This window comes from Mus caroli, unplaced genomic scaffold (genome assembly GCF_978045245.1).
Source record: "Mus caroli unplaced genomic scaffold, Mus_caroli_1 scaffold_4, whole genome shotgun sequence".
In the NCBI taxonomy this organism is placed as follows: Eukaryota; Metazoa; Chordata; class Mammalia; order Rodentia; family Muridae; genus Mus; species Mus caroli.
Genome location: NW_028227259.1, coordinates 39,649,837 through 39,662,415, shown reverse-complemented (window position 1 = coordinate 39,662,415; position 12,579 = coordinate 39,649,837). Strand labels below are relative to the sequence as shown.

Genomic DNA, 12,579 nt, shown 5'->3' with positions numbered 1-12,579 from the left:
TTCATGATTTGGGCACATGGTACAACGGCATTAGCCTAAGGCAAATTTAAATGACAGATACATCCTAGAATTTCTAGAGTGGTCACTAAAATAACAGTAGTAAATTATACAGGAATATAAGCTACTGTGGGAGAAAGAATTATATATGCATGTATACATACAAATATGCATACACACACACACACACACACACAAGGTCAAGTGCAGACGATAAAGGAAACTGGTAAAAAGCCAAAAGCTCTTCTTTGAGACAGCAGCTAAATTTGCTGAGAAGAGGGAGGGAAGCAGAACTCAGCGATGGCGAGTGAGGGGGAGAGGGCAGATGGAAGGAGAGAGAGAGAGAGAGAGACAGACAGACAGACAGACAGGGAGAGAGAGAAAGAGAGAGAGAGAGAGAGAGAGGATTTCTGAGTGATACAGTCTTAGTGACAGTGGTCCCCAGACATTAACAGTGTGAGCATTTCATCCTGGGGATTCTAAACATGGAGATTTGATTTGTCAGGGATCGGGTGAGCAGAGAGTGACTCTAAGAGAGGTTCCATGTCTGCACCAGAATCCCACATCTCTATAGAACAAACCTTGTCTCCACTCTGCTGCTACCTTCCATGGCTCACTGCTCTGTCTGCAACAACGTTTTAAGACATACCCTGAAGAGTGCTGGCTTGGGCTGCTTGAACTATTCACATGGGAAAAATCCAAGGTATGATCTCAAAATGCAAACCCTAGACCCAGACCCAACTTCAGCCTCAGCTCCAGACCCAGACCCAGACCCAGAACCAGACCCAGAGCCAAGCAAGACCCAGACCCGGACCCGGACCCAGGCCTGGGCCCAGAACCAAGTCAGACCCAGCCCCAGACACAAGTCAGACCCAGCCCCAGACACAAGTCAGACCCAGACCCAGACCCAGACCCAGACCCAGACACAAGTCAGACCCAGACCCCAGACCCAGGCCCAGGCCCAGGCCCAGGCCCAGGCCCAGCCCCATTCCCAGACCCAGACCCAACCTCAGCCCCATTTCCATCCTGATCCCCATCCCAATCCCCAGCCCCAGCCCCAGCCCCAGCCCCATCCCCAGCCCCAGCCCCAGCCCCAACCCCAGACCCAGACCCAGACCCAGACCCAGACCCAGACCCAGACCCAGACCCAGACCCAGACCCAGACCCAGACCCAGACCCAGACCCAGACCCAGACCCAGACCCAGACCCTGACCCAACCCCAGACCCAGACCCAGACCCAGACCCAGACCCAGACCCAGACCCAACCCCAGACCCAGACCCAGACCCAGACCCAGACCCAGACCCAGACCCAGACCCAGACCCAGACCCAGATCCAGGCCTGGGCCCACCTATTCGCTGGACCTACTGGGAGATTCAGGCTTAACTTTCAGGCCAAAAGGGAGATCTTGGGCTCTTCTCAGCTGACGCCCTTCCTAACTGAGTGACCTCAGACAAACCCCTTCACTTTTCTGCCTGGTTTTCTCATCTAGCAAATGGGACTGGTGATCTAATTCCCTTTTATGGCTGCAGCAGGGGCATCTACATCTTTGGGGGGGGTGGGGAGGCCCTCACTACTGAGCTTGCTAAACAGGAAGGAAGTCAAATCAGAATACCTGGGGGCTGAGGCTCCGGGACCTCTGAGACTCTCCTTGCTGCACAGAACACCATGGCGTCTTCTGTTCTTTCGGCAGCCAAGCTCTGTCTCCCGCGGCCCCGTCGGTGTGTGCTTCCTGAGGCCCTGTGGTGGCTGCACAGACTGATGAGGTCATACTAGCATCAGCCCTGCATCTGGAATCTTCCAAATCTAAGGAAGGTCCTCCAGCCACATCTGACTTCTCAGCCCAGGATGGCCCACAGGCTCTTGTGCTCAGTTGTCTTGAAAACATAGTCACCTGGACCTCTTTGTCTTCAGCGTGTCCCTTGTCTCCCACCATGCCGGCGTTTCCCTGGGAGTACCACTTTTCTTCCCCCAAATCCCTGCTCATCTGCAGGACCTCCCTCTCCAGGCCTTGGACCCTGCCCACAAGGCGCTTGTTTTCCCCCTGCAGAGCCCAGACCATGTCTTCTATCCCTAGCACTGTGTCTTTTATCAGTCCTTTATAGCTGACCCCGAGCTCAGAGATCAGAGCCCTGAGCTCTGTGTTTTCCAGGGTGACATGTGTCACCCTGCTCCCGGCTTTCCTGACACTTTCAGCCACAGCCTTATGCAACTGGCCCAGGTCCCTCTTCAGTTTCTCATTCTCCTCTTCCAGCTGGGAAATCTTGCAGTAACTCTTCCTATTGCATTCCTCCAGGTCGGACACAGCCTGCAGGCACCGGTCCAGCTCGTGCCTGAGGCGGACCAGTTCTCCCTGCAGCGTGTGGTTCGCCTGCTCCAGCCTCAGTGCCTTGGCAGCTTCTCTTGCATGCTCCTTTTCACAAGGACATCCTTCATGGTGACATCTCTCTTGGTGTCCCTGAAGCCCGGCATTATCAAGTAAAACCTGACTTCTCTCTTTCTCCGTGTTAGAAAGGAGCTGATGGAATCTGCTTCCCGCCTTATTTAGGGTACAGTATGTTGCAGGGAGCTGACTCCCACCCAGCTCAGCAGGGCCCCAGTTGGCTTTATCCCCATTGAGTACTGCTCCTGGAAAAACTTCTTCATTGCATAGGACCACATCCTCGTCCAGCCCCACTCCCTCATTATTCTTGTTGGGTTTTGCATTCAGATCCTGGCTGGCCAATGCCTGCTGAAGGCGCACACCCTCCTCGATGTCCCGCTGCCACCTGTGAGTGGCACTGTGGCTCTGTCTCATCAAGGCTGACATCTGCTGGGGGTCTCCACACACACGCTGCAGGTTGTTCAGCTGCTGGAAGCCTGCTCCCACCTCCTTCTCCAGTGTGTCTGTCTGGAGGGCACGCCTATCCTGTCCCATGATCAGAGCCTGTGAGGAGAAAGGACCTTCACTCCTGGCACCTGCTGAAGCCCATCTGGAAAGCTGTAACAAATCCTGATCATCTATGCACTGTTCCTGACCCACACGGGTCTTGAACTCAGGCTGCTCAGGGCCCACAGAAGCCGAGTCTGACGCCACGCGGACCTGCATCTCCTCTTGTTCTCCATCCCCAGATCTCTCCTTCTGTAGGAGCTCAGCGTCTCCAAAGCACAGCTGGTGGCCCAGCTTGCCCTGTGCACTCCTCCAGATGTCTTTGCCCTTTCCCGAGGAAAGCTGGCTACCATTTGTCCTTGGCTCTCGGGTCGCATGAGCCCTGAAGCTGGTGGCCTCTTCCTCCTTCTCTGGAGACAGATTTATCAATCGTTCCCAGCCACATCCTTTCACATTTCCTCTCTTGCTCATGGAGTCAGGACCCTCCTGTGACCTAGAGGCTGTCCCACGCAGAGGCAGTATTAGACATTCTGACCCAAGCCAAGGAAAGGAGGACCCATCCTGGGTATCTGCAGCCCTACCTTCTCCCTGCATGCTCTCTGGAGTGTGGACCTCAGTGTCCAAGGACAACTTCTCACTGTCTTGCAGGAACAGCAGGCATCTGTCCTCAAGCTCTGACTTTACCCCACCCAAGGTTCCCATCACCCCCCACTTCTCTGCACTTGTGATTGGAGGCCCACTTCCCTCCTGCCATGTGTCTCTTGGCTCCTTGGGACCTTTTGTGAGAGATGAACCATTGGAAATAAGTGGGAACTCCCGGCCAAGGGTGGTGTCATGGTTCCTTGCCAGATTACAATGGCAGCTGGAGTGTGCCAGAGCTCCAAGGGTGGGTGAAGGCATGCTGTCCAGCTCTTCTTGGGTCTGCAGTTCTTGCAGAGGACACTCCTGGAGCAGAGGTGGCAGGAGGAGCTCTGGGTCTCCAGCAGGTCCCCAGAGCTGGAGCATGGATGTGGGTAACAGCAGTAGAGGTTCTTGGGCTCCAACACTTTGAAGATTCTCTGATACTTCTGACAAACCCAAGGAGCAGAGTGGCTCGTCCATGCCTGAACTTGGGGGACAGCTACACAGCAGCCGGAGAACCTGTGCATCCAGGTGGGGCTGGATGAGAGCCCCCTGCAGGTGGAGAGAGGAGAGGAATTATGAGACAGGCCTGGCCTGCTGGGTCCCACACATGATCATGACCCCCATTACTCTCTGGACCTGCCATACAGCTGGGCATGTGACCTTATGTGTCCTCTTCCACCTCAGGGCCTTGCCCTGAGTTCTTCCCACTGCCCAGGATTCCCCTTCTCCCAGATATCCTCAAGGAACACCCCTTTATCTCAAACCAAATATCATTGCCTCCTCACAAAAGACCCCAACCCCTTGTACCACTCCCCAGCCGTTCTTACTTATCTTCTGCATACTACACCTACTACTCCCTGGCCATTCTCACATATCTTCTGCATACTACACCATAACAGATCATACACACGTGCCTATAGGGTGACCCATGCTCCCTATGGTCCTTTCCTGTCCAGCATCGTCTCCACGATGCCACAGAATGTAAAAAGATATTAACAAGGTTTGGTTCTGCAGGGATATGAGTCACCCTGTGGCTTGTATCTGCCATCAGAGATGGCATAGGTTGAAAGCACCAATCACAGGTGGAAGGTTCTAGTACACAGTGTATGTGGACTCTGTACTCCCCCCAGGGGGTATGAGCTGGCCTTCACTTTGCTTCAGGCCTGGAGCAGTGCCAAGCTTACCTAAAGGGTTTCCTAGACCGCTCTGAATGTCTTTGTAGTCATTTATACCACATGTCTACCAAGCAAGGGAGATATCTGGTCACAGTACCCTGAAGAGAAGCAGGAGGCTGGGTGCCTGACTTGGGCTCCAGTTTTCTACCAGACCCTGAGCTTCTCAGTCTCCCAGTGCTATAGGGAGCTGTGGGGTAGTGGGCAGGCTCTTAGCAGGGACTCTGACCAGCAGGATGAAGCTTAAACCTTGCCTCTAATCTGGTGGGAAACATTTGGCTTCAGGAGCCACACAGCTGCATTTGTAAACTGGGCATCCCTAAATTAAAAGATCTGGACTGGGTCTCAAGGGCAGCAGTGACATGCAGTTCTAATCCAGTGATGAGATTAGATTCAATAGAATTAGCAGAGAGACAGACATGGTGCTGAAGCTGAGCACATGCTATTTGAGAGTGGCAAAAGACATGCATAAAGGGAGGAAGAGAGAGACGTGGTCCATGAATCTAGGGATGTGGGTTAAGCCTCTGCTCTTAGTCCAGGCCTCGGAGCTTCTTTTTCATCAGCAATGTGGAACCTAGGGCTGAGGCATCTAAGGGGATCTCTGGAAGCCAGGAAATGTGTTGGCTCGGGGATAGACGTCTAGGAGCCACCCTGAGATTGTGAGGGGTTCATTCAACAAGGAGAGCACAGAGATGCCAGTCTTTTGGAGCACTGAGACTAAGTGACTTCCCTGAAGTGTTTCTGAGCTGTCTATAAATAGGATGAGTGGGTGGCACACAGGGCCCCATCTTCCTGTCCTTTCATGTCTCTTTAGGGCCGGCAGAAGACTAAATAATGGAGGCAGGTCAGCTCTCTCTCTTGCTGTGTGGAATTCTTTCCTCTACATGAAGCCAAACTTTGTGAGGGGATGTTTCAGGAGGTAAATAAATGAATACACGAATGCATAAACATATATATAAATGCATGCATGCATACATGAATGAATGAATGAATGAATGAATGAATGAATGAATGAATGAATGAATGAGGAATGAAGAATGAATGAGGTTCAGAATCACAGAGTCATGTCAGGACACCACTTTCAGTTCAGCTTTGTTCTTTAGGACAAGAGGCAGAAGTTGGGGTCAGAGGTTTGCCACAGTGTCAGGAAGAATTCAGATCCAGCTTTCAAGACCAGATGATTGGAGTGGCACAGAGTGCAGGAAGCCAGTGCAGCAGCATGGGCCAAGATGTTACCTGCCTTACCCGAGCATCACGGTGAGGCTGCATGCATGCCTGGGCTGCCTGCCGGGCTAGACCATCCCTCGTGATCTGGACTTGTCAGCCTATTGGTGACCGACCTGAGCGCGTGCCTGGAGCGTGTGTGAATTCTGATTGGATGAGGTGGGGTGGATCTAGATGAGGTCAGTCGGCTCGAGTATAGGAGGTTTTGTTGTTTAGCCCTTGCCCTAAGTAGAAGCTAGTTGTAGTAAGAGAAACTGTTGTAAGGGGAGTTGTTGTAAGAAAAGCTGCAAGAAGAACAAGTAAAGAAGCTGTTGCATGAACCCGACTTGGTGCCCGTGTCATTCCTGTCTTTCCGGCTCGAAGGACCAGCATCAACAGAGTACAGAAGAAGGAGACCTCCAAGGCTGGGGAACTCTGGGAAGTTCAGTGTCCCTCGGGTCTCATTATCTCTGGATAGGGAGGCACGACCTGCTCTGTGGGTGGCCAGGGAGGTTCACTAAGGTAATGTGGGTATCTTGGGGTAGCCCAGACCAGACACACTTATTTGGGGCTTCTTTTCACACCACCCTACTTCTCAGCTAGGTCTCAGCACACTGCATCCATTCACTCAAACTGTCCTCTCAATTATATCCTTCCAAATCTGTTACTTCCCCAGGGGGGGCACACCACTGTACACATAGAGGGCCATCCAGGCCCCACTGATCTGCATATCCAAAAACCCTTCTGGCCTCACCTGTCTATGCTCAGACACTGGCAGGTCTCTCTGAAGCTTGACTGTGGTCCTTGCTGACACCATCATGTGGGGGTCTGGTCCATCTCCAGCCCAGCTTGGGGGCTCTTCTGAGAGCTGGCCTAGAACAGCAAGACCCTGAGGTTAAAAATCACTCATGGAAGATCTATTACAATAGCCACCAAGAACCATGTCTCTCTTGACACTCTTGTAGCCCACAGTGACTCCTGATGAGCTCCACTCCTCTGCCAGGTGAGGACCTGAGGTTGGAAGATGTGAATGACTCCCAACTGTGAGCAGAGGTCCCTCCATGGACGATAGCTGGACCATGTCTATGAAGCCTTTAGGACCCTCGGTGTCCTCATCCGTCAGCAGGGCGATGCCCCTACCCCAACCCTGCACAGCTTTCAGGAACAGTCCCACCAAGTCCCATCATGCTTTATTCTGTCCCACAACTCTGCTCCCCAGACATGAATAAGGGAAGCATCAGCTGCCTCCTCCTGCATCCAGTAGCCCTGGGTAGCATGAGGCTGAGGACTGCTCTTGCACTTGGAGGGCTGAGGATGAGCTATCAGGATCTCCTATAGGAGGGAGGTAGGAAATCATGTCTGACAGCTAAGAGACCAGGGACCTCAAAGCCCCAGAATTCTTAGACTGAGTCGCAAGTCTCATCCTCAACCCAAGGCATCACCTAGGATGTATGGGGGCTAGGATGGCTCCTGCTTGCCATGGATGTCTCTGTGAGGACAAGCTCTCACTACCAACGTGTTGACACACTTTGAGAGTCAAGTGTGTACGTTTAATTGTCCAACTATCCTAAGCTAATGACCCCTGGAACGACACACCCTGATTCTGCCTTAACCAGCTGTAGGACCTTGAGCCCCAACTCTGTGAGAGGCGTGAACCACCCTGCCCAACATTGTAATATCAGGAAGACTAAGGGAGCTGGTCTATCAGAGGGATGTCAGGCAGCCCCTCTACGTATCATAGCATCCACAAACCTGCTAGTCCCTGAAGTTCACACGCATCACCGTGGCTGCTGCCGGGATACAGCACCTCTGCCCTGGGTGGAGATGGAGAATCACTCTGTGCACAGCCCAAGGCAACCTGGGGAGAGACAAAAAATAGAACAACCATAGTGCCCATCTGAAGTGTCCACGCCAAGCCGGACAATGCCCCTTTCCCTTCATAGCAATGGTCAGACGTCTCCAAAGTAAGGAAAATGATCAGAAAGCAGTGGGCTCAAAGTTGGTCATGGGGCCTAGCCTGAGCCATTGGTTTATCAGGTCACACTGTTCCTGGTGACTCCTGAGATTCTTTCAGTAAGTTAGTTACGTGGGGTAGCAGTCTGTCCTCGGAGTAGTCTGCCCATTCAGACAAGAAACTGTATGGTAGAGCAAAGTCCCAGCCTTGCTCCTATGTGGTCCCTCTGTCCCACTGGAAAACTGGCTTCTGCTCAGGGATTTTGAATGCTTCCATTTTTCCCTTGTGAGCAAGTACCAAAGGTGACAGTAGCTAATGACCCAGGCAGTATCCCCCAGACCTGTATGAGGCCATCTGTGTGGACAGAGAGTAAGATACCCACCATGGTCCTGGAGGCCACCTATGGACAGTTCCAGCTGTCATGACCCCAGTGGGCTCTTGGCCTTGACATGGTAGCCTCCTGGCCTGCCACCATGCTGGGCACATTCTCTGTGCACAGGCTGTTCCTTCTGCTATGTTGGGGGAGGGCTCTAACAGCCAGCCAACTGTCTTACAGGCCTTTTTGTAGTTAACTCTCGGACCTGTCCCCATCCCACTGAACATCTGGACAGTAACTTAAACTGGAAAGCAAAGCAGGCCAGGGTGCCTCCCCTTTCCCCCTTCTCCTGTGCAGCAAGATAAAAAGGCCCATCTTCATCTCAGGCATATACCTTGCTCTGTGTTCCAGCCAGTGACTGTAGGCCCCAGGTCATGGGCAGGACTGTGACTGAGCCACAGGATACCTGAGTGTCCCTGAGCAAGGCCACCCTACAATAAGCTCTGCCCCTCATTTGGAATCCTTTTTGCAACAGATTAGTCTTTGGAGCACGCAATCATTGCTGGATGGTAGTAAGTAAGGGTCCGGTGCCCTGCAAAGTCCCCTGTGAGGCTTTCTTTTGCCTTCCTTGACCTTTCCACCAATCAGATTCCCATCACCCTCCCCCATGTCCTGCCCTTCTGCCACTCTGTGCTTGTGACCTCCTTTCTATCTGTGCAACGGTTTATGCTGCATCCTTTTACCCACAAATCAAAGCCCCCCACCCCAGCTGCATCATAGACTCTTAGAAACAGGCCTGTGTGTTTGACCTCTTGGACCTAGCTAATGGCACTGTTTGAGAAGGTTGTAGAACCCTCAGAAAGTACAGCCTCACTGGAGAAAGTAGGTCACTGGAGACAGGCCTTGAGGTGTCACACATTTGATAAGCTGGCTCCATTTCCTGACTGCTTTCTGATTCCTAAGTGCAAACACAATGTGACCAGCTGCCCCATGGCCCAGTGACCATGCCTGTCCCACTATGCTAGGACTGTGCCTTCTTTTCAGGTATTTGGTCACAACAATGAGAACAGTAAACATCTGTTCATGGGGTCCATGTCCACATAGACCCCATGGCTGTAATAAAAATATTAATTCCTTTAAGGATAATAGAAAAGTTGGATGGAGAAAATAGTGACATAGTGATTAGTAGTTCTCCAATACAGTTGGTGCATCATGGGAGCGCTAAATCAGCAACACTTGCTCCAAGTCATCAAGTTGGTTTCTTATAACGTTTGATACTCACTGCCTGACAGCCCTCCCCAAAGGCCTAGGTTCCCAAAGGCCCAGGCAAACCCTGTAGATCAGTGGCCCCTTCAATGGCTGTGTGTATTAACTATTTCTTTCTGTTTTCTTTGTGTGTTCGTGTGTGTGCATATATGAGTGTGTGTGTATGTGTGTTTGTGTGTGTGATTGTGTGTGCATATATGAGTGTGTGTGTATGTGTGTTTGTGTGTGTGATTGTGTGTGCGTGTGAGTGTGTGTATGTGTGAGTGTGTGTTTGTGTGTGTGATTGTGTGTGTGTGAGTGTGTGTGTGTGTGTGTGTGTATGTGTGTGTGTGTTATATTGCAGGGAACTGAATTTAGGGCCTCACATATGTTCACAAGTGCTTTACCATTTGCCTTTGGTATTTTTTTAAAAAGAGTTACTTAGTTGTTTGATGTGTGTATTATTGTGTCTGAGTAAATGGTGGATTGTGTGTGTCCAGAAGCCCTCAGAAGAAGGCAATGAATTTCCAGAAGCTGGAGTTAACGAGCAGGTGTGATCCACTCCATGTGGGCGCTAAAAACCACACCCTGGCCCTCTACAAGAGCAGCAAGGGCTCTTGACCACAGAATTCTCCCTCAAGCCCTCTCTATTTCTCAGTGCCCCTATCTTCTCTATCGTGAACAGCAAACCGGTGCTGACGCAGTCCTGCAGAGATGCAAGCAGAGGTCATTTCCCAACAATGAAAGCGTTCCCACAGCTGATGCCAGGGCTCACTCTATACCCACTGAGGACAGGGAAATGCAGACAGCACCCAGCAATACCCATCACTTCAGCGCCTCAGCTATCAGATGACAGAGGACATGGTGACCTTGACAGTCTGACTTTTCATCTCTGTACATAAGCCTCTGTCAGTGGCCCTGCAGACCAGGTCATGGCCATCTATCTGTCTTCTGATATAGCTGCTTGGTAGCCTAAACCACTACTGCTTACACCTGTGTCTGTATCTCCATCAAGTTCTTGAAGAGCTGGGCCACACTCAGATCACCCCCCGAGTCCCAGGGCCCAGCACTGTGCCTGGGACACTGCAGAAGCACAGTGAATGCTCCCAGGGAAGCCTGTGAATGCACACCACCAAACAAGTAGCATCTTGCTACCCAACATCTTCCCCTGCTCCTTTCCCCAGCATCTTCCTTTGTCCAAACTCCTCCCTGGGGCTTCGGAGGACTTAGCTTTTTAAGAAACCTGTTCTGAAAGTTCTCAGCTATCTGAGCTTGGGCAAATCGAGTTCACTCCCTAGACTCAGCCTAGGGATAGGGGATCAGCACTTTTCTGGCTGCTTTACAGTGCCTAGGAGAGCAAGCACCTTGTGGCTAAGGAGCAACCAATATGTCTTTTCCCAATGCCCGCCCTCCTTGTAACTAACAGCACATCGCCCAGAGTCCATGAGCAGAGAGCTATCTTGAAGCAGGTAACAGGTGTGTGTGTGGGGGGGGGGTGGGTAATTCCCCTTCAGACCTGGCTTCCTTCATGTGCTGGAGCATGTGACTCTCCCTCGCTTTCTCGGTTCCCTCTTCTGTAATGACTACTAACTAATAAGGACTAATAACTCTATCACCTTGTCAGCTGGCTACCGTGAGGACAGCAGTGTCTGGTAAACGGCAGCTCTGTGAAGACTGCCTGCTGCACACATGCCCAAGGATCCTCACTCCAAACCTCTTGTCTCCCAATCTCTGTTCCTCAAAGAAGTACGGTCACATGAAGACACTCCCTATGACCAGAGCAAGTGGCTTCCTGCATTCATTTCCTTACCGAGTGGCTCGTTCACAGAGCTTCACAGTCCATGGGGCTCAGTCCCATCTCATCATAAGAATGCCGAGGCACTGAAGTTCAGCAACCAGCCTAAGGCTATCCTGGCTAGTCTGGATCACTACTGTCCCTGTAGTGTGATTCCCTACAGTCACCTATAGGAGTACCTCCTCTCTCTTCAGCACAGGATCCTCCCCACTACTGAACACTGTTTCGAATATACCATGGGTTCCTAAGGGCAGCCTGTTTTTTTAAAATCTGCAACAAACAGCATGGGGACAACTGTTTGTGGACAACTTAGAGAACCTACAAGAGACATCTTTCAGCTTTGACAGTTGAATCCCTATTTAAGATGCAGCTCCCCAGAGCACAGGGCCATCTGAAGAGAGGGCATGTAACACTGAGGTCATGGATGCTTGTGACCAATGATGGCTTTCCAGCTAAGGGCACAGATCTTACAGGATTCAGCCACTGATAAGCCCACAGCCCCAAAGAGCTACTGACTCTGGCCCCAGATTCAGAGTGAAGGACCAAAGACGGGGGCATGATTCCCTTCTGGTCGCGATGCTACCTTTGTGTCTGTAGCCAAATCACTCCCCCTCCCTGGGCAGTTCCTCCGTCAGCTTGATCAGAACAACCCTTGATGCAGAAGGGGTTAAAGGGGAGAACAGGAAATGGACAAATAACAGCAAGACCCTGCCAGGCATCTAGGAACCTGCTCTTCTTCTCAGAGACGTGCTTTGAGGGAACAATGAGTCCAGCACTCAGGGTAATGGCAGGATGGGAGAATGAAGCCTCAGGCCAATTGTCTAAATGAGAGTGCATTTATGGCAATCCCAGAAAAGATTCTAAATGACAAGTTCCGCATATGCATCATTTATTTTCAGAATTACAAGGAGATGATGGTGAGTGTACATACACTTTGCTCTCCTCTTGGATGAACAAGAAGCACACAGCGGAGACAGGTGGGAGACAAAGCAATGCAAAGGCACCACAGAACACCAACACGCTGGTAAGCTCGCCCAGGCAAGAGAAACGCCGCCGTTATCTGGAAAACTTGAGCACTCCATGTTCCAATCAAAAACTACATTTCAATTTTTAAATAAGCAAACCCAGCTGGCTTGTATTGACAATCTGGTTTGGTTGTGGTTCTGTTTGAGACAGAGTCGGAACCCACCCAAGTTGACCTCAAATTTGCTATGTAGCCTGAAGTCCTGATCCTCTTGCCTCCGAAATATCCCCTCTTCTCTAAAGGAACTGAGTTCACTCTGGCTTGATGGGCACAGGGCTCATGCAGCTGGAGCCACCCACCCTGATGTCACGTCTTATATGGACCAATCTCCAGGTCTATCTCTCAACAGCTACATGGCAACAGGTAAGATACTACCAGAGTC

At 51.4% G+C, this 12,579-nt stretch overlaps 1 protein-coding gene across 2 annotated transcripts in view; it reads right to left on the bottom strand.

Moving 5' to 3' along the window:
• CUNH4orf50 (chromosome unknown C4orf50 homolog) overlaps positions 1 to 12,579 on the bottom strand; it is a 71,649-nt gene that overhangs the window by 48,264 nt on the left and 10,806 nt on the right. For both annotated transcript variants that reach the window (XM_085836177.1, XM_029477846.2), the window contains exons 4-6: positions 7,616 to 7,721; positions 6,618 to 6,736; positions 1,611 to 4,037 (exon numbers count right to left, since the gene is read on the bottom strand). In XM_085836177.1, coding sequence (XP_085692303.1) covers positions 1,611 to 4,037; positions 6,618 to 6,736; positions 7,616 to 7,721 — 2,652 coding nt within the window. The remainder of the gene's footprint in view (positions 1 to 1,610; positions 4,038 to 6,617; positions 6,737 to 7,615; positions 7,722 to 12,579) is intronic.